Source organism: Bombus vancouverensis, chromosome 3 (genome assembly GCF_051014615.1).
Source record: "Bombus vancouverensis nearcticus chromosome 3, iyBomVanc1_principal, whole genome shotgun sequence".
NCBI lineage: Eukaryota > Metazoa > Arthropoda > Insecta > Hymenoptera > Apidae > Bombus > Bombus vancouverensis.
In genome coordinates, this window is record NC_134913.1 from 14282496 (window position 1) to 14309768 (window position 27273).

Here is a 27273-nt window from a genome sequence, read left to right on the forward strand (position 1 = left end):
TCGTTTTTCTGAACTATTCTAATCTCTTTTTTTTTTTTGTTTTTTAGAGTAAATATTATGTACGCGTGCGTATGTGAAAGCTTGAACAGAATTCTACGTAAATGTATGTGCAGTTTAAAAATTGCGCAAGTGTAAGTATATCGTAAAAGAAGAGGAGGAGAAGTAATAGAAAGAAGAAGAAGAAGAAACATTCAGGGTGGACACAGAGGCATAATACGTAAAATAAACGTTTATAGATACATATATAAATATGTAAACGTATATAGTTAAAGTACCACTGTGGAAAAAGAAAAGATAGGTTCGAACAAAGTCGAACAGTTTCAAAAATGGCGACCAAGATTCGTGGTAGCTATTCATGGTCAGCAGTAACGAAACCATTATTAGCAATATCACAAGGATCATTCGATAAAAATGATATCTTGGAATTGGCAAAAAGCATTGTTATACGGTAAGACTCGTAACGTTTTTAAATTAAAACGATTTAGGTACAAGAAATTATTTTGATTATAATCTCCGAGTGAGAGAGAGAAAGAGAGAGAGTGAGAGAGTGAGAGGGTCGTATGTTTCCAATGACAACCCTGAAAAATATTTTATTTTTTTAGTTATTAATTTTAATCGTTTATTCATATAGTTTTATTTATCTTTGTTATAATTTTTAGCGAATATGACTTCCTCTGTAAAGGAGAGCTGTATGATACCTTTTATACATCTGTGGCAATTCTTGCAGCAGATTATTTCTGTAGTTGCATCAATACATGTAAGTTTTGAATCTTTGTTTTGTCTTTGTAAGGAACAGTTTTCTAACGAATTGTATATATTTCTTAACTAATTCTTTGTGGTTTTATAGTTTCCAAAAGTCAAATATCTATAGTTTGTCAAGCATGTAGAGTTCTGCTTCTTCGTCTTATGGATAAATTATCTCATCATCAAGTTCAGTTAGGAAATGGGACACCTACTGTCTTAAGTACAAAACAACTACTGCTTCCAATTCTTGCACTTTGTACTGGACAATCTTTACTTTCATCTACTGAAGAAGCAGCCTTGATTGCTATGATAAAAAATTCTGACATACCACATGACATTAAATCACAGTTATCCCCAGAAGCTGAAAAGGATACTTCTCAATCATCTAAAGATTCTGAACGAATACAATGTGATTTATCCGGCAGTATTCTAGAACAATTGACTATGCCATTACAAGGTTCTACAATATCAATGCCTGTTGTTGTTGAAAATTCTAATGAGAGTGCAACGAAAACTACGAATGACAGTGTTGTTAATGATGTTCATTCAGACATAAAGGTATCTTCTATGACTCAGTTTATATGTAACATATACATATATCTATGATTAATGACAAAGGTAATATATTCATTCTAAAAATTTAATTTTTATTTTGCAGACAACATTTGTTACAAGTAACATAAATATTCTTCGAAATATGGATGTAGGAGACACGCTGTTAGATATGTGTTTAAATCTTCCTCACTTGTCATGTTATACTCGCAAATATCAAGCATATTTACATAAAAAAAGTTTCACTTTACCCGTGAATGCCTCTGACGCACATGCTATACGTCATAATTTACATTCTGTGTCGAACGATATTAATATCGTTCACAACGTAATATCTCTGTCTTTCTTAGAACCATTAACTCCAAGTAAATTAGAAAAATTATCGTTACTGACCATGTCTTGTTTATATTGCTCGATTGTATACGCGACTGCATCAAGTATTGTCGGAATAACGAATGCTGTGTCACCGAAGTGTAGTACAAATACCTCTGCTGGAACGCAAACCGCTTCAAGTATTAAAACTGCAGAAGAGGAGTATGATACTCTGGCGATTACCGTTGTTGAAAAAAGCCTCGAAATATTTGGTTTAGTCTCAAACGTAATTAAAAATAGCACACGCGCCGGAGGTCATGTAAGAAATTATTTTCACTCAATGCAAAAATTGGTTTGTTCATGTAACAGTGCAAATAATTTGATTATTTATAATAGATTCTGCAAAATCATCTATTAATCGGAGTATGGTTGTTGGTGGCTGGTTTACAAGCTCAACTTACAGTGAGTGGTTTAAGTGCGACGGATAAGGGGAAAGAGGAAAAGGGTAAATCACCTAGTAAAGTACGTGATGGAACAATTCGCGTCAATCTTATGAAAATGTAAGATATTGAACTTTTATACTTTCTACTACTTTAATGATTGATTAGAATCGAAAAGTAATTGAAAATTCTTGTATTTCAGACAACAAGGTTTTGGAGTACTTTCAGTCGCTTTAGCTTCTCATGCGCTTACATTAATGAGTGCTCTGTTAGAAGATGTTTCGATCGAAGCAATTGCCGATTCTTCTACTCCGCCAGAACCCGCTCCATTGGATATACTTTCCACTGCTACCGCGCTTCAAAGGGCGGTTACTTTTCTACAAGCTGTACCACTTAATCATCTATTATTTTACTTAGCCACTATAAGTTACAGAAGGGTCAGTCTGTAGTAATAACGCACATCAACTTGTTTTTGATTAATACAGTATTTTTATTAACGCCTGCTCAATCAATTTATGTTGTAGGCGTGTACCTTGAAGAGAATACAAAAACATCCATTTGAAGGCGATGCTTTAAGTCAATCTGATTCTACTACTTACTATGAAGATTTACTAAGTTGTTCAGATAATTCTACTGATGAAGGTAAAAGAATATTTATTGTGCAATACACAAAATCGAAATTATATTACTTTTTTTTCGTAATCATAACGAAAATAAATAAAAAAGGAAAAGAAAAACGAATTATACTTTTGGCAATATCTTTATGTATTTAAATACAGAGTTGTTCATTGGATCATATAAAAAGAACCTAAATATTTTTCTATTCTATTATTTCACTACATTATTAAGAGATATAAAATAATAGTCAATAAATTTCATATATATATATATATATATATATATATATATATATATATATATATATATATATATATATAGTATAATACAATATATTAAGAGAAAAATTAAAAAATTATATATATAAAGTGTGCATTTGCCATGTGTATATTTCACGTGATACATATTTTAAGTACATAATTTTAAAGTTGTTGTTTTTATAATTTTATCATTTACATAAGCAGATGATTAACGGTGTAAATGCGTCTTCTCGCTATACAGAAAAAACTGTTATGTCGATAGAGGAGGACAGCGAACCTATTTTGGGCTTATGGTTTGAGGAAACAATTGCCCCATCTGATGGATCACCGGCGAATGGTACAAAAGAACCCAACAATGAAACCAACGCTGAACGAACTGTAACTACTATTGTTCCTGATAATCGTGAACCTCATGGAGTAAGTGAATTCATTTTTCATTTTGCAAAAATCAGTAAGAGATATTAGAGTAATTAGTTTCATTCTCAATTACAGTATATATCATTGGCTACTAAAATTTTTCAATTCATGAATCAACATTTGATTGGCAATAGAAGTTCATATGTTCGCGAATATGTGGTAAATGGCTTAGTTGAACAACAGATGGTTATATTAGCGGCAATAATTAGAGATTTAGATCATGAGACTGCTAGGACAGAGACTGGTAGGTATTTATGTATTTGTTTAATAATCATACAGTGTTTACACATTCATATGATTAGTACTGCTACAAAGCATGCATTCCATTTTAGGCACTATATCGGTATTCTACGGTGCCACACTGGGTGCTATGTATTCTGAATTTTCTCAAGCTTTGAGTCTTTACACGCATAATTTACTTGTTCAAAATACGTTGAGCGAAAGTTTACAAAACACCCTTCTCCAGCATTTAGGTGTAAATCCATGGTCTGGGACAGAAAGTACAACTCCATGTACTTGGCCCCTTCAAGTCTATCCGAGAACATTAAGTGTGTTGGCACAGGTGTGGTTTTATTACATATCGGGCGTATGATTTCATGTAATCTTATAACTTTCACTAATTATAGGCATTGTCAATGATAGGTTCTTTTACTAAAACCTCGAGCAGAGAAAGAAGCAGCTTGTATAAGCATATGGCATCGTTTGATTACAACTATAGTAGAAAACGTATGCAATCCACCCTCTACATTTGAGGCAGAAAACGAAGGTAAGAAGGAACGATGCGTGTTTTTATACACGTGTAATATATAAGCAATAATAAGTATATACACAGGTAATATTACTCAAACCCAATCTATATGGTGTTTTGTATTTTGCTTGTTTCTGTTTTGTTTTCTTAATTGAATAGAAATATCTTTCTTTCCTTTTACTGAAACACGTTTTATTAATACAAGGTGAATTAAATCATAAACTTTTTTACATTTTGCCTGGCAGAACATATAACATTTTTTATATCAATATTTGCAGATTTGAACGTGGAACACGCTCAACTAGTTTTGATTTTATTCCACTCTCTTAATTTCATGCAAAAGAAATCGGTACTACTTGTAACCGGTAGCGGTGCTGTGCGTTGTAGCGAAGCTGTTAAAACTCCAATGAAAGATTCTCAGTTACTGCATCTGTCACGATTATTGTTACTACTTGAATACATGATGAAACATCTTTATGATGCTCCACCCGCATTACTTGAACAAGTAAGTAAACTTATTCTGGTGATTTGAATATTATTACTATAAAAAGCATTTAGTATTATTTCCCGTTTTTCATAATTCTCATCTCATTCTTCATTTTCATTTTCATATTATATATTTTCATTTATATCATTATGTTCTTTAACGGGATTACAAAGAGTACACGTTATTAATATTGCGTTAGATAACGTGAATGCGTAAAATGCGAAAATAATGACGTGTTTGTTATATATGAGCAAAACGCGACAAGATACCAGGGCCACCAAATTGAAAGATACATTTGAGTGGTAGTAAAAATCTTGTACATTTCCATCATGAGCTAAGTATGAGATGTTCATATATGAATTTATTAATAATTTATAAATTGTACGATTAACACATAGGTTCGATGGAATCTATTTTCTGCGACGAGTTTAGTTTGTGATGCAAAAGATGGTAATAAACAAACGGCTCGTATTTTTACGCCATGGACAGTAATTGAAGACAATTATCGTAAAATTGGTAATCAAGATGAATTCTCAATGAAGCCTCGGTTTTACAATCTTTCTACTACAGATTTCAATAATCAGGATACTCCAAAATTGGATGGGGTGGTTGGTATATTATGGTTTATTGATAAATTGCTACAAAACAATTCTTCGTTAAGTTTCTAATTCTATTTATAATATAATTTTTAATTGCATGTATATTGTATGTATGTTTATAGGCTTGTAATTTCATACTGGGTGCACCAGATAAAATGAAATATCCTCTTTTGGTTGATGCATTAATAGATATTTTGAACGTACTGAATCAAGCTGATATGCAAAAGAGGACTAGTAGTGATGGTAAAGATAAATCGCCCACTTTCATAGGATTATGTGCGATTCGTTATTGTTTTTCCATATGTTGGCGGTAAGTAATACACGATATATTTTTTTAAGGGAATGTCATACTCAAACTTACTGACAGTTAACAATTGTTAACAGATTATTGCTAATGTTACCACCATCTACTCTATATATGGATAAACTGGCTCTTGGTGAGGAAATTCCTGCTGGGCCAATGTTATTATATTCTTTAATTTGGGGACCTAGAGCCGCATGCAAAACTTTTACCAGTTGGATGAATGTAATGTTTGATTTTAATCATATTTTATCATAATATCTATAATTTTATTATAATAATCATAAATTAAGATTAAATCGATTAAGTGAAATTGCTATGTTATCGGAATATTTAATTAAATTTATAAAATTGTTATTTCTACTAACAGGATTGTCTAATCAGACAAGGAATGTATGCGCAATATGCGAGAAATCTTTTGAAAACGGTATCATCTACTGTAAACTCCCTCAAATATGATGTTACCGTCGCAAAAAATTGCATTACGGCATTGAAACCAGAAACTAACTATAACAATAAAATAATACCGAAAAATGCGTTACCTAAACTTAGCTCATTGTGTATTTTGGCTGCAGTTATTGGCAAATTACAAATTCTTTTTTACGAAAATCTATCGAAGAGTCAAAATGAAACTATCGAGAGTTCGAAGTAAGTTAAAGTGATTATATTCTCTGACGATACACCTGTTGAACCTATATTTGTTACACCTTTTTCTTTATTTAATTTCAAGTATTATTGGCCCGTCTTAAACTCAAATTTATTCTTTGTACAGAAACACACAAAGTTCAGAATCCGGAACTACGAATGCAAATAAAATGATGATCAGTATATTACCACATGTTCTCTCATTAACAGAATCGATTCTATACTCGTGTCGATCAAATATATTGCACGAGATGCTCGAATCTTTCGAAGTAGATGGTAAATACGGTCCTCGAGATTATTCTATACTTGACGATATCATTGCAATGGCAAGTGCAAATTGGTCAACTGAAGCGTCCTTGATCTCGTTTTTACCAAATTCTGTAAAATCTGTCATAGATAAATGGAAATCTATCAGTGTTGTCCATATTCCTTGGAACACTTATACGAATGACGTTATACCAGCGGAGAGTTACATTCTGGCTACTGTGTGTCAACATATCAGCTCACTTTCTGAATATCCGACGTTTTCTATTAATCCGTCTTTGAAAAAGTTGTTGCGCAATTTAGTTACATTTATAGTAGAATATGTAACTCCTACAACAGCACCAGAAAACACGGACGTGCATAATCAAGCATTGGATATTCTTATTGCACTATCTATGGATGCTCGCACAGATTATCTTCAAGATATGACTAACAAGGCTTTGACAAAACTGCTAGGCGATAGCGATAGTGAAGCACGACAACTACGAGAACATCTTTTTGTATTGCACCGTACATATAATTTGATAATCGAATATACGAATGACACCCAAGATCCCGTCAATATTACCGTTAATGAAAAAATCATGAAACGATGTATTAAATATTGGGAACAACTATTAGAAAAACCGGTCGGATGCAAAGCATTAGATTTATTCTTTGCACCAAACACCAATCGATCCCTTGTTTCTGTATTGTTATCTATAACATCTTCACAATCTTCACAACAATTTGCCACCCACGTTTTAAGATTTTTCAACACATTGTTCAAAACAGCTGAGAAAGGCAGTGACGGGTCATTAGAACGTCTTTGCGGATCCGTATCGAATTTAGCTCATGTAGAGCCAGAAAAGTTGCAAATATGGTTGAAACAAATTATTTTAGGAGCAACGAGTATTTCTCCAAATGCATCGTTGACAAACATACAAACACCAACGATGGTAACTACAAATGCGTTGGTTGCCGTTGCTAATACAACCGAAGATGCCCCGAAATCGGACGAGGTTGCTAATGTACCGAATAATGAACAAGATCGATGGTTAATTTCGCTATCAAACGATTCAGCTAGCAATAACCAATCGACAAGTATCACTGATGATCAACAACAGCAACAACAACAGCTTCAACAGCAACATTCGATGCATGAAAATAGTCGGCTTTTACGAGCGCTTACAAATTATATAGTTAAAGAGAAAAGCAGCGTCGATGAAGGTGTACCTGTTACGATTCTTCGAGCCCTCATACCATTAGCTTATCACATTCTTTCTCCAACGATTGAAGGCAACGGATTCTCCGATTTAATGAACGTTATGTCCACATTAGCCGACGCTGGTTCCGAGAAAGGACACACTTTACTATTTAAAGCCGCAATCGAATGGATTGAACTTTGCAAGGAACAATTGATGAATAAAGATCTTCAAAGTTTGGATAAACCGTTACCATTCGTCGAAGCTGGCTGTTGTATACTGAATTATGTAGCAGATGTAGTAAGTGCGATTTGTCCTCAATTAATGCAATCACAAGATCGAGCAACTAGTCCACCATGGGAAGGTGCTACTCCAGTTAATGATGTGAATGATAGCGATTGGATAGACGATATTCCACACGAAGATGAAGATAGTGCGGCTGACGATTCTGATGACGATAGTCTTTGTAACAAGTTATGTACGTTCACCATCACGCTAAAGGAGTTCATGAATCAACATTGGTATCACTGTCATACCTGCAACATGGTAAACGGAGTTGGAGTCTGCACAGTATGTGCTCGCGTTTGTCATCGCGGACATGATGTTACCTATGCGAAATATGGAAATTTCTTTTGTGACTGCGGTGCAAAAAATGACGGCTTTTGTCAAGCTTTAACTAAACGAAGTCCTCAATCATCGGAACATCAGACCAACACATCTGCTGTCGGTTCTGGAAATATAGCTGCATCGACCAGCATTTCGACCGGCGTTGCTAGTACAAGTTACGGGAATACGCTTGGTACGTCTGTTGAGAATCGAGATCTATTCCTCACAAGCAGTTTACGACGAAGAACTTCGAGCCCTTTATATTTGTCTGACAAACAAGAGAGACAAGGACGCGACAAACAGAGACATGCGTATTTGGCTAAACAATTAGGTAATTATTTTCGCTTGTACTCATTTTTTGTTCGATCGGACAATTCTTTTATTTGCTTTGAATTCTCATTAACCTGGTTGATAACTCATTGAACAGAAACATCGAAGGATTGGATACAAGGTTGTCTTTGGAAAAGTGGTTTGGTATCGTCGTTGGTAGATCTGACACGTGCTTTACTACCGGCAGTAGATGCATCGTGTAGAAAAAATTCAGCAATTGGTTGTCATGCACGCGCTCAAATGGCACTTAAACAATTACACACGGTGGATAAAAAGTTTGAATATACCGATCAGTTAATGGTATGTGCGTTCGTTTTCTGGCAATGGCAAAGGATTCATTGTCTATAACGGTGGAATTAACAAAATTACATTATTGTGTGATGTTAATTTCAGCTTCCCACATTGGGATCCCAAGAAGGAGCATTTGAAAATGTTCGAATGAATTACTCGGGAGAACAAGGACAAACTATTAGACAATTGTTATCTGCACATATGATACGTCGCGTTGCAATGTGTTGTCTATCGTCCCCACATGGTAAAAGACAACATTTGGGTGAGTGATTTTGTATCCGTATCTTCGCATTTTATTTCGATCTTTCATGTATCGCTTGATGATGTATGTATTGATTCATTTATTTTACTATAATTCGTGTATAACATACATATTCTTTTCTTTTTTATAGCGGTCTCACACGAGAAAGGAAAAATAACAGTGTTACAATTGGGCGCATTGTTGAAACAACCTGATTCGTCGAAGAGAAAATTAACATTAACGAGACTTGCTTCTGCTCCGGTACCCTTTACCGTATTATCTGTAACTGGAAACCAATGGAATGAAGATTTCTTAGCAGTCTGTGGTTTTAAAGATTGTCACGTATTAACTTTTAATACTTCTGGAACTGTGTCAGATCATTTAGTTCTGTATCCTCAATTGGAAACTGGCAATTTTATTATAAAAGCAATTTGGCTGCCTGGATCTCAAACTCAACTTGCTCTGGTCACCGTAGACTTCGTAAAGATTTATGATCTTGGAAAAGACGCTCTTTGTCCTCAATATTATTTTTTAGTGCCTACCGGAAAGATAAGAGATTGTACATTTATGCATGCAGAGGATGGTATATTTTATTTGTTGATAATATCTTCGGCCGGTTATATTTATGGTCAAGCGATGGATGAGGTAAGCTCAGCAAAGTACGGACCTTTCTATGTAACGAATACTCTCGACGTGTATCATCCAGAAATAAGAGATAATGGCCAAGTTGGCGGTGGAGGTGTGTCGATTTATTATTCGCATGCTTTACAATTACTCTTCTTCAGTTACGCATGTGGTAAAAGTTTCATAGCACCTCTTAAATACATGGAAACTGATGTAACAACTGTTTTTCAAATTAATCTTACTGGTAACAAAAGTTCGAATGGGAACAAATCAAACAACAATCAACCACAACCATTATGTCAATGGAGTGAAGTACCCAATCATCCTGGATTGATCTGCTCAATTTTAGAAACGAGTAATAATCCTGTAATATTAATGATTAAACCTGATACAATAATGATTCAAGAAATTAAAGCTATTCCTGCTAAGGCTAAAATAATGGACATGGTTGTCATAAGACATCCGAGTTCAAACGCCGAGCATCGCACGACTTTAATTCTATTATGTGAAGACGGAAGTTTGAGAATTTATATGGCTGGAATGGAACAAACTGGCTATTGGATGTCTCCTACTGTTCAACCAGTAGGTACGATGGCCACGGTTAAGCCGGCTCGAAAAAAGAAAACCATCAAAACGGGAAAACCAACAGGATCCGTCACTTTTCCTATTGACTTTTTCGAACATTGTCAAGTGATGAATGATGTGGAATTCGGTGGTAATGACTTGCTACAAATTTACAACGTTGCCCAAATTAAACATAGGCTCAATACAACTGGAATGTATGTTGTTTCTACAAAAGCAATGGGATTCATTGTTGAAGTTACTAATAATGACGCTGTTTTGGTTATGACGGGAATTCGAGTATTACTCGGAAATCAAGACGTTCAAAGAGCACCAGTTTACATTGAGGTAAATCTAATTCGATCTTCAACTTTACTCAATGCTTCATTTGTATATATATATGTCGGAGATGAAAGAACACCGGAGTCTGTAATTGAACAATTGTAGTTATTCAATCCGATTGTAATTGTTCGAGAGTTGTGATAATGAGCTTGGGCTCGAGGCGACAGTCAGTCGCCAAACGTAGCCGCGGTCACGGGATGAACGCTTTGTCTAACAAAGGTATGGAGTAATTCTATAGCTCTCCTTAAAAGAAATATTCGTGGCGACACGCGACAGTAAACATTCCAACGGTTTCTGTCCCGTGGCTCGCCACACGCAGACCCTATTCTTCGAGTAAGATGATTGCCAGATGTCGATGCGTCTCCGCAGTACATGTTCGGCTAGCTCGAGGGCCCGTTATAAATCGTAAGATTTAGTCAACTAAAGTCCTTCAAACGGACAAACAGTCTTTGTCCCAACTACGGGAAAATAGGGGAGACCTATTTTTCAACGAGCGGCGTCTCCCACTAGCAACTTTCCCTCGAGGGCGGCTAGCATCTTTTTCTAACCACCGATATGGAGATTGACCAATTAGCAGCAACGCCAATTTCCCTTACTTTCTGAACAAAGGCTTTTCTCGACGAATCCGATGATCTCGTGTCCTTAGACACACCCCATTATAGTTTTCCTCTGTGGGATCATCGGGACGGGAAAGGCATTCTCGCTCGCGATCTCACTGATGAAAGGAGTAACCCTTTACGACTAGTGAATATTACGCATCCGACTTAGATTTTGTGAGTGCGTTCATCTATCATCCCGTCGACCGCGGATTCGTTATTGAACCTAGGATCATTGTCATTAGTTTCTCGAGTACCTAACTACCACGGTTACTTGTCCGGTTCTATAATAATCGTATTTGCACTAGTCAATGTCTTCTCTATTGCATAACGACAACGTGTAACCCAAACGAAGATTCGTTTCACGCCCCTAACCCTAATTCTAATGTAAACCCGACATATATAAAATACTCTGTTTACAGGTGTTTGGTAGAAGTATTCGCACAACTTTAAGTAGAAGCCGTTGGTTTGACATACCTTTAACTCGAGAGGAAAGTCTTCAGGCTGATAAAAAATTAACTATTACATTTGGACCGTCTCAAGATCCTGAAGGTGTCATTATGGTGGATTGTATTAAGATGTATGTAAAAACCTGTAACGACAAAGTATTGTTATGATAAATTAATTTTCATTCATCACTTGTTTCTTGTTTTCTCTTTTTCTCGACTTTATTAATGTTTTTACATTTAGATATGGTAAGACGAAAGACGCATTTGGCTGGCCTGAAGAAATAGAAGATGTTCCGACAGGTCAATCAACGTCTGCACCAGTCACCACGATAAATAGCGAGACAGATAGTGCCTTATCTGCACCTACATCTTTGTCCTCCGTTGATAGGTATCTATACAATAATAATTAAAAATATATACATATATATACAATTTCTATTTTAATGTACATACATCTGTTAATTATGTACAATGAAATCTTTTATCGTTGCATAATGCTTTAGCACAGCAAAGGACAATTCCCTTGATATTGATAGGTAAGGAAAACTTGAAGTAATTAATCATTTATGGATTAATTAAAGTAAGAAAAACTTTCGAATTAGATATATATATATATAAAATTTCATATAAAATACACTATATACTATATAGAATATTACAGAAAACTTCCTATGAAAAATGATATTATTTGAAGTATATTAATTTTAGGATGATCGCAGGTATGTTAGAAGTTTTGGAATTATCTTTCAATGTACCCTCTAATGACGAGAACAAGTTACCACTGAAAGCAACAACTATCGAGGTAGCATCGCAACTGCTCATATTACCGACTCCCCCACCTGTACAAATGCATACAACCGCGCTTTTAGCCGCTTTACATTCATCCAAACAAGCATATCATTTTCACAAGGTGAGTTTCACTAAATATAAATATGTCTTTTATTATTATTATTATTATTGCTGTCATTGTGATTGTTACTATTATTTAGGATCATGTATTGCTATCACATGTATTGGAATCGTTGAAATCTATGAGAGAACTTGAGGACACTCGTGACATAGATGCAGAAAACTTTTATAGGCTGGTACTTATAGTTCGGAGTATATCCATATCACGACCACAAAATCTTGCCAAGTTTACCGATCAATACACGAACAAACCAATAGATGAAACCAATGGTAAAATTATTATCACTGATTAAGAGAAAGCTACTTAGTCCATTTGTGCAATAATTAATAAATGTTACATTTTGCTTCTGGATTTAGTACCAATTTTTGAAAACGATCGACAAAGTATTAGCCAATCTCGTAAAAGCGCGGATGAAAGTCAACAACATTTAGTAGTACAACTTATGGAAATGCTGTGGTCTTTGCATATGGCTTATCCAAAAAATATGGCCCTTGCACCGGTTGTAGTCCCAGGATTAACTCATGCCGAAGGAACGATTCATGCCATTGTCGAAATAATACACGCATTTACGACATGTGATGTGGAAAAGAATATTCCCTTAGCTGCTAAATTATATTTACAATTATTACTATCATCTGATACGACCATCAGTTTCACTGTTAAACAGGCAATAATCCGCGTACTTCGACCAAGGTACAAAAGAAGAAGAGTTTATATACCAAGTCCCCCAAATTGTAGCACACCAGGTAAAGGAAATAGCGAGATGTCATATGTGTAAATATAAATAGTTTTGATCATTATTCTAATTAAGTTTATTCTAATTAAGGAACGGCCGCGGATACAGAAGAAAAGCCAACATCATCTGTGCCATCTCATCGAGAATTGCCAACAACCACACCAACAGCGTCGACAACAGATCGAGAAACAGAACAACATTTAGATATAGAATCAATAGGGTCGTCAGTGGTTGATCCCTTAGCAGTTATGTTAGTAGCAGATAATAATCAAGATTCATCTACTCCTACAACTAGTGCGGTATCCACTACTACAAGTAGAAACTCAGCTGGTGGCACTAGTGGTGCTGGTACCAGTAGCAGTAGTAGTAGTGGACCGATAGCAAGGGGGGCGGTAAATCCTTTGGAAACGTTGCTCGGTTCAGGAAGTTTCCCACAGATATTAGACGTACCACCAGATACCGACGACGAAACCATGGTGGAATTGGCAATCGCACTTAGTTTACAAGATCATGAAAGTGGAAATGCTGATTTGCAAGTATTACAACAAGGATTCCAACAAAGTCTTTCGAACTTACAAGGATTGGAAAACCTTCAAAATTTAAATGGACCAGCATTGGAAAGTTTACAAGTATTAGCAGCGCAAGGTTTGGTTCAAGTTCAAAATACAAATTCGGTAAGAATTGAAATTTCAAGTGAATATGTTTAAGAGAAAAAGGAAAAAGAATTTCAGTGGAATTTCAGTCAAATCTAATTTTTTACCAGTGAACTTTCTTCCCTTCCCAGGGTCAAGAAGGTGGAGGTCACTACTCTGACACGACTGCTTCTGCTGGAGGCTCAGATGACGAGGGATCAACTGCAGCTACAGATGGCAGTACGCTGCGTACATCTCCGGCAGAACAAGTGAGTTACTGTACGGTTTTCTCAACCATCGACAGCAAGTTGAGACTGTGTTTGTCGTGTTTACTTTCAATGCTGTTTACTCTCGTAGCTGTTTGTTTATTGGTAATGAGCAATGCAAAGAAGAAGAGAAACAGTGAGAGAGGGCGGAGGGAGGGAGATTATTTTATCGTAGATGGTAGTGTAATGTTTGGGATATATTTTATGTTAGGGTGGTAGTGGTGGTAGCAAGGGTAGCGAGAGCGGTGGAAGCGAGAGCGGAGGAAGTGCTGTAGACAGCATGACGGGGGAGCATAATGTATCGGGAAGGAGCTCCGCGTACGGAGACAATGGTCCCGATTCTATACCTCCGATTGGAGGAATTGGAGTCAACCAAGCACCACGTTCCGAAACTAATTCCGTGGGTGTCCCCGCGGCTTTCACCGTAAGTGCTTCCGTCACTGCGTTCGTCGTTGGCGTTACTGTTTTTCATCGTTACTCTGTATTCAGTATATTATGACTATGATTATGTGGTGAACAACAAATACTTGTTTCTGATCTTTTCCCAAGTGTCGCCTGCGTTTCATTCATCTTGTTCGTCCATTCGCCCCTCCCCAATATACATTCGTCCGTTCGTTGTTCGTGCAACTTTTTTTTTAACGGTAGACTCTCGATATGACAGACGCGTTTGTATTTAAAGTTGGTTCACTTTCAGTTTCAATTCCAGTTCCAGTCTCAGTGTTAGTTTCAATTTCGATATTAGTTTTAGTTTCAGTTTTAGTATTCAGTTCTCCAACACACACCTTCGTACTCGCGCATCGCGTCTCGAAACACCCTTTACAGGTTGTATTTTTCAATTACTGTTATATCTACATTAAGATATGGTATGTTCAAAACGAAAGTCTACCGTAGGTAATTCGCATTCTCCCTCTTTTCTTCTTTCCTCTCATTATATTGATGCTCTTTACTGCTCTGTAACAGAAATGAGCTATGGATGAATTGCCGTTATACAATAGAATTACTTTTTTTGACAGGTCACTGAGCAAGAAGAAGGTACAGAACAAGAACACGCCACGGAACAAGAAAATGACACAAGCTGCGAAACTACTGCAAAACTGCATACAATACGATTACTATTGCTCGATAAGCTTATGCGGTTCGTCCCAAATTTAACGAACGTATCCGGTGTTTTGACTGTTCCATTTATGCAGGTTTGCTTATTTTTCTGCATATTTTGGCCAAGTCCTTTGATATGTATAATTTCTTTATTAAACTTAATGCAAGATATTCTTTAGGTTTTATTAATGTTAACTGCCGATTTAGACGGGCAAGAAGAGAAAGATAAAACTTGTGTTGAAAGACTACTTCGAATATTGGTAACAGAATTAGAAATGGATAAACCGGATACAAATAATATATGGCAGCGTACTAACAAGCGAGAAGTTCATTTGGTTATTATGCGGTTACTAAGTGAGTGATTTAATGATGAAAGCACATTGATCTGTTTATCTTTAATCATAACATAAATTAAAAATTTGTTTATCTATTACAGGCGTTTTAATGTCTCGCTCGAAACATACTGCTAAAACACAAGCGGAAAGTTCAAATTTTATTTCTCAAATGGCAGCCTCGATACTCAGCAAAGCTGGAGTAATTGATTATTGTTCGACATTACTAAAAGCATTATTAGAATATTGGAAAACGTATGATATCAATAAACATCTATATGGAAATATATGACATAATGAACACATCCAGCATGTACTGATCTATATGCGTCTTTTCCTTCTTCTATAGAACATCAACCGAAGAAAGCGATACTATACTTGGTGGTCAATTGCTTAAAGAACATCTTACAACCTCACTACCTGACATGTCACCGCTCTTTTTGCGACAACATGTTAAGGGACATGCTGGTGATATATTTGAACCTTATCCGCAATTATTAACGGAAATGGTGTTACGATTACCCTATCAAGTATACAAATATGCTGAAAGCAATTCAACACAGTCAGCTTTTGAACAACCTTGGTATTTTTATCTCTGCGAGTATATGATGTCTTATCAAGCACCACTCGTTAGAAGACAAGTACGCAAATTACTACTCTTTATTTGTGGTAATAAAGAAAAGTACAGACAATTACGTGACTTGCATGCTCTAATCTCGCATATTCAGGTAAGTTGACTTTGCTGTTGGGATTTTTATTATATTATATGTGTGAGTTACTCATGCAGTACTACATTGCACTTATCACACCTTTTAGTCAGTCCAACAATGCTGCACTGCTGGTGGATTCGATCCTCTTCAATCGCGTCCACATTCCATCAATTTACCATATGACTCATTAGTAGATTTAATCGAACACCTGAAATGCTGTGTTGAAATTGCCACAAGTCGCACAGGAAATTGGCAGCGATTCTGTTTAAAACAGAATACAGTACTCTCTTATTTGCTTACTGTATCAACGTTGTTGGATGAAGGCGTTAGTCCCACAGTATTGCAACTTTTGCAGTGTGCTATATGTTCAAGCAATAAATCGAAAGAAACGAAAGATACTAAAACGAAAGTAAGCGATGATATCATGTCTAGTCTCATTTTTTAAAAAAGAATTATTATAGAAAAGGAAATAGGTTATTCTTTTGCTTTACTAGGAACCGAAATCTGGGACTGTAGTAACTTCAAAAGAAAGGCGAGAACGAGAAAAATCAGAAGATTCGGATACGGAAGCTAAATTCGAGGAAGCTCAATGCTTGGCATTAGTCGAACAAATTCAGAAGCAAGTTTCTCCAAACCTGTTGACGAAATTTATTCAAACATTTTTACTCGAAACGAACAATACAAATGTTCGTTGGCAAGCACATTCTTTGATACTGGCTATTTATAAGTAAGCAAATTTAAATTTTTTATGTAACCTTCACATTCTTTAATTTTCTTTTCTTTCCTATTTGTTCTTTCTTTTTTCTTCCATTTTTTCTTCTTTGTTTTTCTAAATCTAATTGTATTTCAATTGTACACTACGCAGAAATTCTGGTCCAGCAGATCAAGAAGTTCTACTAGACTTACTGTGGCGTTTATGGCCTTTGTTGCCAGCTTATGGTCGGAAAGCGGCACAATTCGTCGATTTGCTTGGTTACTTTTCCCTAAAAACCCAGCATGCAAGTAAAAAGATGCACACGTATATGGAGCAGGCAGTTGCAGTGCTACGCGCACAGAATCAGTTACTCGCACGTCACCCGAATGCGAATCTGTATGCGAATCTTGCTCAATTTGTCGAATTGGATGGATATTATTTGGAAAGTGAGCCTTGTTTGGTATGCAATAATCCCGAGGTATCAATGTCAACAATCAAGCTTTCCTCGATTAAAGTTGACTCGAAATTCACCACAACCACACAGATTGTAAAACTAGTCGGTAGTTATACGATAAGTCGCATAACTCTTCGCATAGGCGACCTGAAGAGAACAAAAATGGTGCGTACGATTAACATATATTATAACAATAGATCGGTTCAAGCGGTAGTCGAGCTGAAAAATAAACCCGCCATGTGGCATAAAGCTAAAAAGATAACGCTGGCTCAAGGACAAACAGAAATCAAAATGGAATTCCCGTTACCGATTGTTGCCTGCAATTTGATGATCGAATATGCAGATTTTTACGAGGATATACAGGCTTCTTCGGAGACCTTACAGTGTCCACGATGTTCCGCAAACGTGCCTGCGAATCCCGGTGTTTGCGGTAATTGCGGAGAAAATGTATTCCAATGTCACAAGTGCAGAGCTATCAACTATGATGAGAAGGACCCGTTTTTATGCCATGCTTGTGGTTTCTGTAAATACGCCAAGTTCGATTATACACTTACTGGAAGGCCCTGTTGCGCAGTTGATCCTATCGAAAGCGATGATGATCGAAAAAAAACGGTAGCGACGATTAACACTTTGCTCGAGAAGGCTGACAGAGTGTACAAAACTCTGATTTCAAACAAGCCAACGTTAGAAATGTTATTGATTAAAATATCAGAGCATCGATTGGACCGTGGTTTAGTGGAAGAAGGTGCAGCAGCGGCAGCGGCGGCAGCCGCTATCCAAGTATCAAGTGGCGGTACTCAAGTAAACAGAGCCATACAATTGCTTGCTCAAAGATACTGTGGCGAATGTAAAACTTCTTTCGAAGAATTGAGTAAAATTATACAAAGAGTTTTGGCTTGCCGACGAGAACTTGTAGCATATGATCGTCAACAGCGAGACCAAATTATTGCTGGTTGCTCGTCAAGTAATGATACAACATCGACGACGACGAGTAGTAATGCAGGCAAAGAAGAATCTTTGGCAACAATGACAACAACAACAGCAACGACAGCGCCGACGATGATGACCGTTCCCCAATCGGCAACAATAACGGCATCAACGATACCACATCAACAGTTGCCTGCTGTCGGATGCGTGAATCCGCAAACAGTAGGTCGTTGTTATGGATGTGCGACCGCAGCTACGGAACATTGTCTGACTCTGTTACGTGCTCTTGCTACTAATCAGGTAGCTAAAGAGGTTCTATGTAAACAAGGATTAATACAGGAGCTGGTCGAGCATAATTTACGCAAAGGTACCGTGCAAATGCAGGAAGAAGTTCGACAATTGTTGTGTCTAGTTACCAGAGACAATGCGCAATCTACTAAAGAACTTTGCTCTTTGTTGACTGGTCGAATCACTCTGACGCTTCGTGGTCGCGTTATTACATCGGATTTATCGTTGGCTGTACGTCACGAAATGGCGCTACTAGCAGCTTTGATTCAGAAAGAGGACACCTGTTGGGAACAGAAACTGCGTTGCGTGATGCAGTTATTCTTGATGGCGTGTAAAGAATCGAAAAGTCCAGTCGTGATGGAAAGCATTATTTTGCCGTGTTTAAAGATATTGCAAGGATTGGTAAAACCAGAGCAACCAGTAGTCTCAAAAAAAGCTAAAGACAGGGGTGTGGAGTCGTTAGCAACCGTTCAACCAACTGAGGGTATTACCATCGACGTAAACAAATGGTTGGATGGTGACCCAAAGCACTCATATTCCGAATGGATTCGTCGTATGCCTGCCGCGAGGAAAATGGAACAACAATCTTCGAGCAAACCATTGAAGAAGGAAGAGATTCGAGCGCTCTATTTAATGGAGAAATACGGACATAGATGGCATAATCGGTACTTAAGAGGTGCGCAAGGTATCCAACCGCTAAAATTGGCTGATGGAGCCTGGTTAAAGGAGGTCTTGTTTAATCCAAGTTCGCGACTGGCGCGACAAGTTGCTTGTAATATGATAGAAAGCCTCTGTCAGGGAACGGAACGAAAGAAAGAAGTGCTCGTATTGCTTACATGTTATTTAGAGGAATTACGTACGGCCGGTGAGAGTAGTACAGAATTTCTGACATTGTACCAAAGCTTAATTAGACAGCCACCATGGAAGCAGTTCTTAGCAGTACGAGGAGTTATGACTTTACTCGCGGATTTATTAACGAGGGAAATCGAGGAGCTCCATCGACTGGAAGAGACGACGTTGACCAGTGATTTGGCACAAGGTTATTCATTGAAAATGCTTACCGAACTGATGGCAACATTCCTCGAACAAGAAAATATTAAACAACAATATAAAAGCCGTTTGGTAGGTGCTGTGCTCAATGGTTATCTTTCCCTAAGAAGATTGGTCGTTCAGCGAACAAGATTAATCGACGACACACAGAAAAAGTTATTGGAGCTCCTTGAAGAGATGACCACTGGAACCGAAGAAGAGACAAAAGCTTTCATGGCAATCTGCGTGGAAACGGTGCAAAAATATAGCGTCGAGGATGTGCGTACACCGGTATTCATCTTTGAAAGGCTTTGTTCCATCATTTACCCGGAGGAAAATGATGTCGGAGAATTTTATCTGACACTAGAGAAAGATTCGCAGCAAGAAGATTTTCTTCAAGGTAGAATGTTAGGAAATCCTTATAGCAGTTTAGAACCTGGCTTAGGACCACTTATGCGGGACGTGAAGAATAAAATTTGCCTAGATTGCGAATTGATCGCTCTCTTGGAGGATGATAATGGAATGGAGCTTTTAGTTAACAATAAAATAATCAGTCTTGATTTGCCTGTAAAGGAGGTCTACAAGAAGATCTGGGTACCAGAAGGCGGAGAATGCGATGCTATGCGCGTGGTATACCGAATGCGAGGATTGCTTGGAGACGCGACTGAAGAGTTTGTTGAAAGTTTAAATGCAAACAGCGAACAAGAGGTAAACAACGAAGAAGTCTATAAAATGGCGAACGTTTTAGCGGATTGCGGTGGTCTTCAAGTAATGGTAAACCGATTAGCGGCAATACAAAATGTAAATCGAGCTCGACCATTACTTCAGGTCCTTCTTAAACTGTTCCGACTCTCAGTCAAGGTGAAAAAAAATCAAGAAGTTTTAAGTAAATTGGGAGCGGTGATGGTGTTTTTGGACGTTCTACAACGTTGTCTTGCAACCGAATCGGAGAACTGGCAGGCAAAAATTACCGAACAGCTGTTGGAAATCATAGAAACGATCTTAACGCATGCATCATTATCTACGCTCGAAGCTTTTTCACGGACATCCAGTGGCCCGGAGCACATAAAAGCGCTTCTTTCTTGCGCTCAATCGACCGCGGTCAGGCAAAGCAATGTATTACCACAACTCGCACGTGTATTAGCCGCTTTGACATATGGAAATCGCGAGAAAATGGCCCTCCTCTGCGATTATTTCAAACCCGTGTTAGACTTTTACGAATTTGATCACGAACATACACCAGAGGATGAACAAAAGCTCGAGCTATTTTGCATTCTAACTCAAGCTATCGAACGAAACGCAATTGGGAACACTCTAAAAGATTACATCATAAGCATGGGGATTGTAAAAGATGCTTTCGAATATATAACCGTGCGGGCTCCTTGCCTTAAACCTACACTATTACGAACGGACAGCGATGAATTAAAGGATTATATATCAAAACCGGCACTCAAATATATCTTACGATTCTTAACTGGCCTAGCAACCGATCATGAACCAACACAGTTGGCAGTGTCACAGTTTACTATTAGTATAATACACAGATTGGAACAAGTATCTTCAGATGAACATGTCGGATCTCTAGCAGAGAATTTATTGGAAGCGTTATGCACGAACAAACGCGTTGCCGAATTAATCGAAAAGGCCCGGCAGCATACGCGTAGCGAGAAGAAACGTCTGGCAATGGCGATGAGAGAAAGACAGTTGGGTGCGTTAGGTATGCAAACTAACGACAAAGGTCAAGTGGTGGCTAGCGGAGCAATCCTTCAACAAATGGAAGACTTAGGTGATGAAACGGGATTGGTCTGCGTAATCTGTCGTGAAGGATACAAATTCAAGCCAAACATGGTAAGGATGAAATTTCGTTGAGAGACTAAGAGATCTCGAAAGAGCTACGTTTCTCTCTTATTAGCATGTATCAACTAAGGATTAATTAAGTTTTTGTAATTATTTTCGAGTTTCCTATTGATACTTACATACACTCATAGCTATTCGTTGTTATTTACTTAATTGGTTTTCAGGTTTTGGCTATTTATACCTTCTCGAAACGTTGCAACGTTGAGGAATTTGAAACGAAACAAAGGAAGACAGTAGGATATACTACCGTTACACATTTCAATGTTGTCCATGTAGACTGTCATATGTCTGCGGTAAGACTGGCACGCGGCAGGGATGAGTGGGAGAGTGCAGCGTTGCAGAATGCGAATACTAAGTGCAATGGACTGTTACCACTATGGGGTCCTCAAGTATTGGAATCTGCTTTTGCTAGTTGTTTAGCAAGACATAATACTTACCTGCAAGAGTGTACCAGCCATCGCGATATATCTTATCCATCCACTGTCCATGATTTAAAATTGCTACTGTTGCGATTCGCTCAAGAGAAGAGTTTTCATGAAGATAGTGGCGGAGGCGGTCCACAATCGAATATGCACTTGATCCCTTATTTAATTCACACAGCACTTTACGTAATCAACACGTACGTCGAATAGCAGCTTTATTTAATTTTACTTTCTATTTCTTCTCGCATGTGCTACATTTATTATTCATTAACATTTAAATCTCATGAATCATATATTTTTCTAGTACGCTAGCAGATACTCGGGCAGACAAAACGTTAGTTGGATATTTAGAAACGCTACCAGGTTCTAGTTGGCTTGAAAATTGTTACGAAGCAGAAGGACCATTTTACCAATGCACGATGTCTCTTTTGCTTCATACACCAGCTCGTTGGAAAACATACAGAATTGCTCATCTAAACAGATTAATTGTTCTTGCCCATCAGCGATATGTTTCACCATCGAGTCCAACAAAAACTATTGTCGACATTACCGTTAAGCATTACGCGGTATATAAAAGCGCCTTAATCTTCTTTGGTCTAGTCGATTGTATTTATGCCAATTTCTTCAAGGTACACTCTTCTTCTTTATTCAGTCTACATCTCCTTATTGATTATATAATGTTTTGAATAATCCTTTATTTAATCTTATCATCTTTTATTCATTTCATCGCAGAAAGTTAACGTATTGTCCGATAATCAGTGGCCATCAGTCTTGGCTGAATATATTAGACATAATGATGAAGCCATGTTAAAAGCCTCGGAACGTGTGTTAGCTACGTACCGCGATGAACTGTTACCTTGCACATCTTTCGAAGAATTTTGTGATGTTGTAGGTAAGTAAAAAAAGAAATGACATAAAGCCAAATGATAGAAGAATTTCTGACCATGTTTTATTTTGTGTAAGAAAAATTGCATTTTTCTAGTAAAAAAATTATTCATTTTTCATTTTTACTTAGCATTAATCAATATATCATGTCTATCATACCCAATGTATCTTATGTTTCGAACGATTCTTGATTGTTACTGTATAGACGAAAACAAATGTATTAAATACAAATAAATTTTTTTGATATTTGTTTTAGGTTTATTGGACGAAATAACGGATCCTACGTATATAAGTGATATTTTGAAGAAACTCGGTTAAAAAAAATTGGAAGAATGCTATGCTGTTGAAAGGAAATGCGCTCTTTTACATAAAAGTATAACGACTTTCTTCAAACTCTCGAGTTTCATCTTATTTTCAATGTTATTTTCTTTGCTCATACACATATGCGTGCACGTGCGCGCCTCTACACAAACACACTCTTATACATCTTACTAAGTTCCTTTCATTATCTCGGTCATTAATAAATGGAAATAATTCCAATTAATATACTCGCTCTGTAAATTGCGAGTTACTCGTTTGCTTTTTCGATAGACAAAAATCCAGTCAGTGTATCGCGTGTTGTAATTCAATTCCACAATTGTACGTTTAAAAAAAAAATATGCTTTAATAAAATAAGAAATATCGTATTATAATTTATACTTCGGCCTAGTAATATTTATTTATGCTGCATCCTGATTTGCAAATAAAGAGGTACAAACTGCACATTTCATCTCAGGTACGAAAAAATACATATTTATATTTTTTTCTTTTCGTCACTTTCTTTACATAAACATATTTTCGTTACAAGGATATCTTTATAATCTTTTTTTCATTCTTTTTCCTCTTTAGAATATTTAAAGAGGTTACATATAACCATTGCATTCTGTTCAAAATATTATACACATTGCTTTATTTTCTAGTGTCATATAAATAGAAAGGAGTACATATTCGCTTTACAAGTAAATTACATAGTTACAAACGTAAAGCTATCGGTTATACATAACGTCGAAATGATAAGAAAATTGTTCACTAAACACTGTTTACTCTTGGATTTGTTTCTTAACCGATGCATGACAATTTAGATTTATTGCGCTCATTCAATTATAATGGTAAACTTAATATCTAATTGTATAAAACCAAGTTCTATTTTCTACAATTATCCGAAAGATAGGCGCGAATTGTCTATTAAAATTATTAATTTCATTATGATTGAAAATTGAGTAAATGTAAAAATTTTAAAAAGTAAAGAAAAGAAAGATCGAATAAGATGTTTCTAAAAGATACAAACGCTCCTTGTAGAATTTTTAATAAAATCGTGAGTAACATACATATTCTATGTGTCACTTTTCCATAATTTGATAGTTTTATCGTTTTCAAGGGCGGCTGAAGCTATAATATTATCGGTCGGGTGACACGTAGTACATAGCACAACATCTAAAAATAAACAGAAGAATTGATTAGTATATTATATATGAGGCCAATATTTCACCATAATGATATAAATCGAATCATCTCTATAATATAATCTATTATACCTGTGTGTCCCTGCAGTTTTTGAACAATCTCCTTCGTCTGCAAATTCCAAATGTACACCATATTGTCTTCTGAACCCGAAACAATCCACTGATGAACAAAAAAAATCAAAAATATAAAGATGAGTTAAACGACATTGATTTAATCATACCGAACGAATGCATTGTATACACGAACGTAATATAACCTACCTTTCCTCCTGTAACTGAAAAATTTGCGAAGATACAATATTTTTCATTTTTATGACCTGTATACGTTTTCAAACATTTTCCTTTGCTATAGTCCCAAAGCTTTAACGTATTGTCTAGTGTTGCTGCCAAAATATATTTTCCATTTGGTGAAAACTTTACAAAAGATACGGGAGGGTTATCATCGTCGATTAAAGTCTTCAAACACTGGCCAGATGCGGTATCCCAAATTCGACTATATAACAATCATGTCAATTGGTGTTATTCATATTTATTTATTTATTCTCTAACAAGCAGGTATTGACATTCAAAAAAAATATGCACACTTACCATAATCCGTCGTAACTACTAGATACAATTAATGATCCGTCCCTATTAAAATGAACTGCACTTACAGGATCCGAATGAGCGGGTAAAGTTTTCAAGCATTTTCCAGTTCTAACATCCCATATCCGAACACTTTCATCAAACTAATAATATTTATTATGTTAATATTGCATATATACTTACAGTCCAAGTCTTTGTCCATATAAACACACAAGCTATTTTTAATAAAGTTCCGAAATATTGTATAAAATACCATTTAACATCAACTATTTTTTTGTTTTGAATGCTCTTATTTAATTCAAGTATTATCATAAATTTTTCTCCAATATATATTGAAACAAATTCTTTTTAATTCCATGTTAATTTAAGTATATATTATGACATGTTTCATTCTTGTATTATCATTGTGCTTATGTACTTAATTCAGAGACTTGCACGTAATTCTTAAAAAAAATCTCACATAAATGAATTTTTATACTTAAATACTTACAGAACCAGAAACTATTAAATTTGACTGTGGATTAAAATTGCAACAGAAAACATAATTACTATGGCCTTTTAAAGTTTTTAAGCACTTTCCCTGAAAATAAAAAGAACTATACATAACTAAGTTATTTACAATAAATATCTTACATTTATGTTAAAGTTCTAGACTTCATACAAATCTAAATTCATTTTAAATATAATTTCTTAAAGTAAAAGTAGTCAACTTACAGAACTCAATTCCCATATTTTCAAAGTTTTATCATCAGAAGCAGATACTAATAGTCTACTATCGCTAGACCATGCAACATCTGAAATACCAAGCTTATGGCCAGATATTGTTTTCTCAAATTTGCCATCATAGGAACCCCATATTTTAATTAATTTATCTGCAGCTACAAGCAAAAAATTAATTTTGTTTAGATAAACTTAGCAATTACAAAATTGATATTAGATTAGAAACATTTTTATTTACAAGAACTCGCAAGCCATTCCCCATTAGGACTGAATTTTACAGAAGAGACTGCTTTGGTATGGCCTGCCAAGGTATACTTCAGGGTATAATTTGGTTTCTACAAAAATCAACAAGCACACAGGAATTTTAACCATATTATTCACAAATAAAACAAGAAGAGAAATATTAATAAAAGTGGTTAGAAAGAGAGAGAAAGAGAGAGCAGAAATATTAGAGCACAAATTATTGAGTTTGCTCACCAACGTTGAGCTACTTTTAGTGCCACTGGCTGGAGTAGTTGGAGTATTATTGACAGACGTTTGATGCCCTGGTGATGGTCCAAGTGGCACCATTTTTCAACAAGTTTTGGAGAATATACTAACTTGTGAGATAAAAATTGGAGTATATATATAAACAAAGAACAGGATAAATTATATGGATAAACTCAAAATTTTTAGCACATTTATTACTCAATCCTCACATAAAAATCCAGAAGAAAATGCTTCTTCAATATTAAAGGAATAAATTTTTTCAAATTCCTTTATTTAATATAGCTATTAAAAATTACATTTTGGGTTCATGCCATATCCAAAATCGTTTAATAATGATACCTTTACATTTTTTTTTAAATCATTAATACACACGTGATCACGATGTAATTTCTTGTTGTTGACTATCACTATCTACCAAGTGTCGAATCGTAAAATTGCCTCTTATTCGTAAAACTTTTCAATTTCCGTTTGTATTTCTTTTATAATTCTTTTCACTTTTAATCTTCGTATTTATATCTTTTCATTTATACCTTAGTAAATAAAAACATTTGTTCAATCATGAGAAACTTTCTAATATACATACGCGTCCATAATATACATGACAAAAATAAAAAACAATAAGATTGTTGCCTACTCTCTATTTCTTAACACCTGATATTCTACATTAAGTTCAGGATTCATGAAACTCGAACACGAAATAACTTATCACGTGACAATCTTTATACCTCTATGGTTACAGCACTTACAGCTTACAGTTTACAGCCTATCGAATAGTCGAAAAACTGCGATAGAAGCTTAAGTCGTCCTTCAAAAAAAACTTCATTTGTTAACCTCACTTTTTAAAAGTTTGCTCATTTCTTTAACTCATCGAGCCGAGTATATTAATATCTTTTCATTTAAAGCGGATGGTTAATAGCTTTACAATATAGTATTAATTAAGTTATGTCCTTCCTTACATTCATAGGAGAACTTGCTGATTTTTATGTAAGCTCAGTTAAGGATTAATTTGCAATCATTTTTGTAAGACCAAAGCTTTTGTTTCATTATCTTTTATTATTTTTACGCATTATTTATTTTAATTTTTTATTAATTTTTTTAAATAATATATATTGTAACATTACAATATATA

At 35.8% G+C, this 27273-nt stretch overlaps 2 protein-coding genes across 11 annotated transcripts; one reads left to right on the forward strand and one right to left on the reverse strand.

Annotated features, from left to right (window-relative positions):
* Nucleotides 1–83: 83 nt before the first annotated feature.
* Nucleotides 84–23544, forward strand: poe (E3 ubiquitin-protein ligase-like protein poe). 4 transcript variants are annotated; one of them, XM_033328567.2, is made up of 40 exons: nt 84–448; nt 660–757; nt 848–1302; nt 1403–1927; nt 2005–2168; nt 2251–2485; nt 2573–2690; nt 3168–3343; nt 3419–3587; nt 3676–3905; nt 3986–4109; nt 4370–4596; nt 4977–5186; nt 5300–5487; nt 5562–5703; nt 5849–6126; nt 6251–8508; nt 8605–8807; nt 8901–9060; nt 9191–10572; nt 11585–11742; nt 11853–11999; nt 12115–12147; nt 12320–12521; nt 12601–12790; nt 12878–13267; nt 13348–13931; nt 14042–14158; nt 14367–14579; nt 15169–15345; nt 15430–15604; nt 15687–15837; nt 15932–16310; nt 16399–16701; nt 16787–17019; nt 17158–21532; nt 21706–22160; nt 22268–22592; nt 22696–22855; nt 23105–23544. In XM_033328567.2, the coding sequence occupies exons 1-40, from the start codon at nt 327–329 to the stop codon at nt 23164–23166; spliced, it is 16293 nt and encodes a 5430-aa protein (XP_033184458.2). In that variant the 5' UTR covers nt 84–326; the 3' UTR covers nt 23167–23544. The 4 variants fall into 4 exon arrangements, with proteins under 4 accessions (XP_033184458.2, XP_033184459.2, XP_033184461.2 ...); XM_033328568.2 differs by having other exon boundaries at nt 3189–3343; XM_033328570.2 differs by lacking the exon at nt 14367–14579.
* wds (WD repeat-containing protein wds) lies at nt 23535–26795 on the reverse strand. Of its 7 annotated transcripts, none has more exons than XM_076617090.1 (9): nt 26779–26795; nt 26133–26674; nt 25894–25990; nt 25650–25813; nt 25426–25515; nt 24939–25078; nt 24612–24843; nt 24423–24510; nt 23535–24321 (listed from the first exon to the last, which is right to left on the reverse strand). In XM_076617090.1, exons 2-9 carry the CDS (start codon nt 26223–26225, stop codon nt 24221–24223), a joined length of 1005 nt encoding a protein of 334 aa, XP_076473205.1. In that variant the 5' UTR covers nt 26226–26674; nt 26779–26795; the 3' UTR covers nt 23535–24220. The 7 variants fall into 7 exon arrangements, with proteins under 7 accessions (XP_076473205.1, XP_033184497.1, XP_076473211.1 ...); XM_033328606.2 differs by lacking the exon at nt 26779–26795 and having other exon boundaries at nt 26133–26250; nt 26517–26771; XM_076617096.1 differs by lacking the exon at nt 26779–26795 and having other exon boundaries at nt 26133–26254; nt 26517–26771.
* Nucleotides 26796–27273: the final 478 nt, after the last annotated feature.

Coding starts and splice junctions, on each gene's coding strand:
- wds (XM_076617090.1), bottom strand. CDS start 26,225: ATGGTGCCACTTGGACCATCACCAGGGCATCAAACGTCTGTCAATAAT. Junction 25,814..25,893: donor GGAATGGCTTGCGAGTTCTT/GTAAATAAAAAT, acceptor TTTTGCTTGTAG/CTGCAGATAAATTAATTAAA. Junction 24,322..24,422: donor AAAACTGCAGGGACACACAG/GTATAATAGATT, acceptor GTTTATTTTTAG/ATGTTGTGCTATGTACTACG.
- poe (XM_033328567.2), top strand. CDS start 327: ATGGCGACCAAGATTCGTGGTAGCTATTCATGGTCAGCAGTAACGAAA. Junction 16,311..16,398: donor CTCTAATCTCGCATATTCAG/GTAAGTTGACTT, acceptor CACACCTTTTAG/TCAGTCCAACAATGCTGCAC. Junction 22,856..23,104: donor AGAATTTTGTGATGTTGTAG/GTAAGTAAAAAA, acceptor TATTTGTTTTAG/GTTTATTGGACGAAATAACG.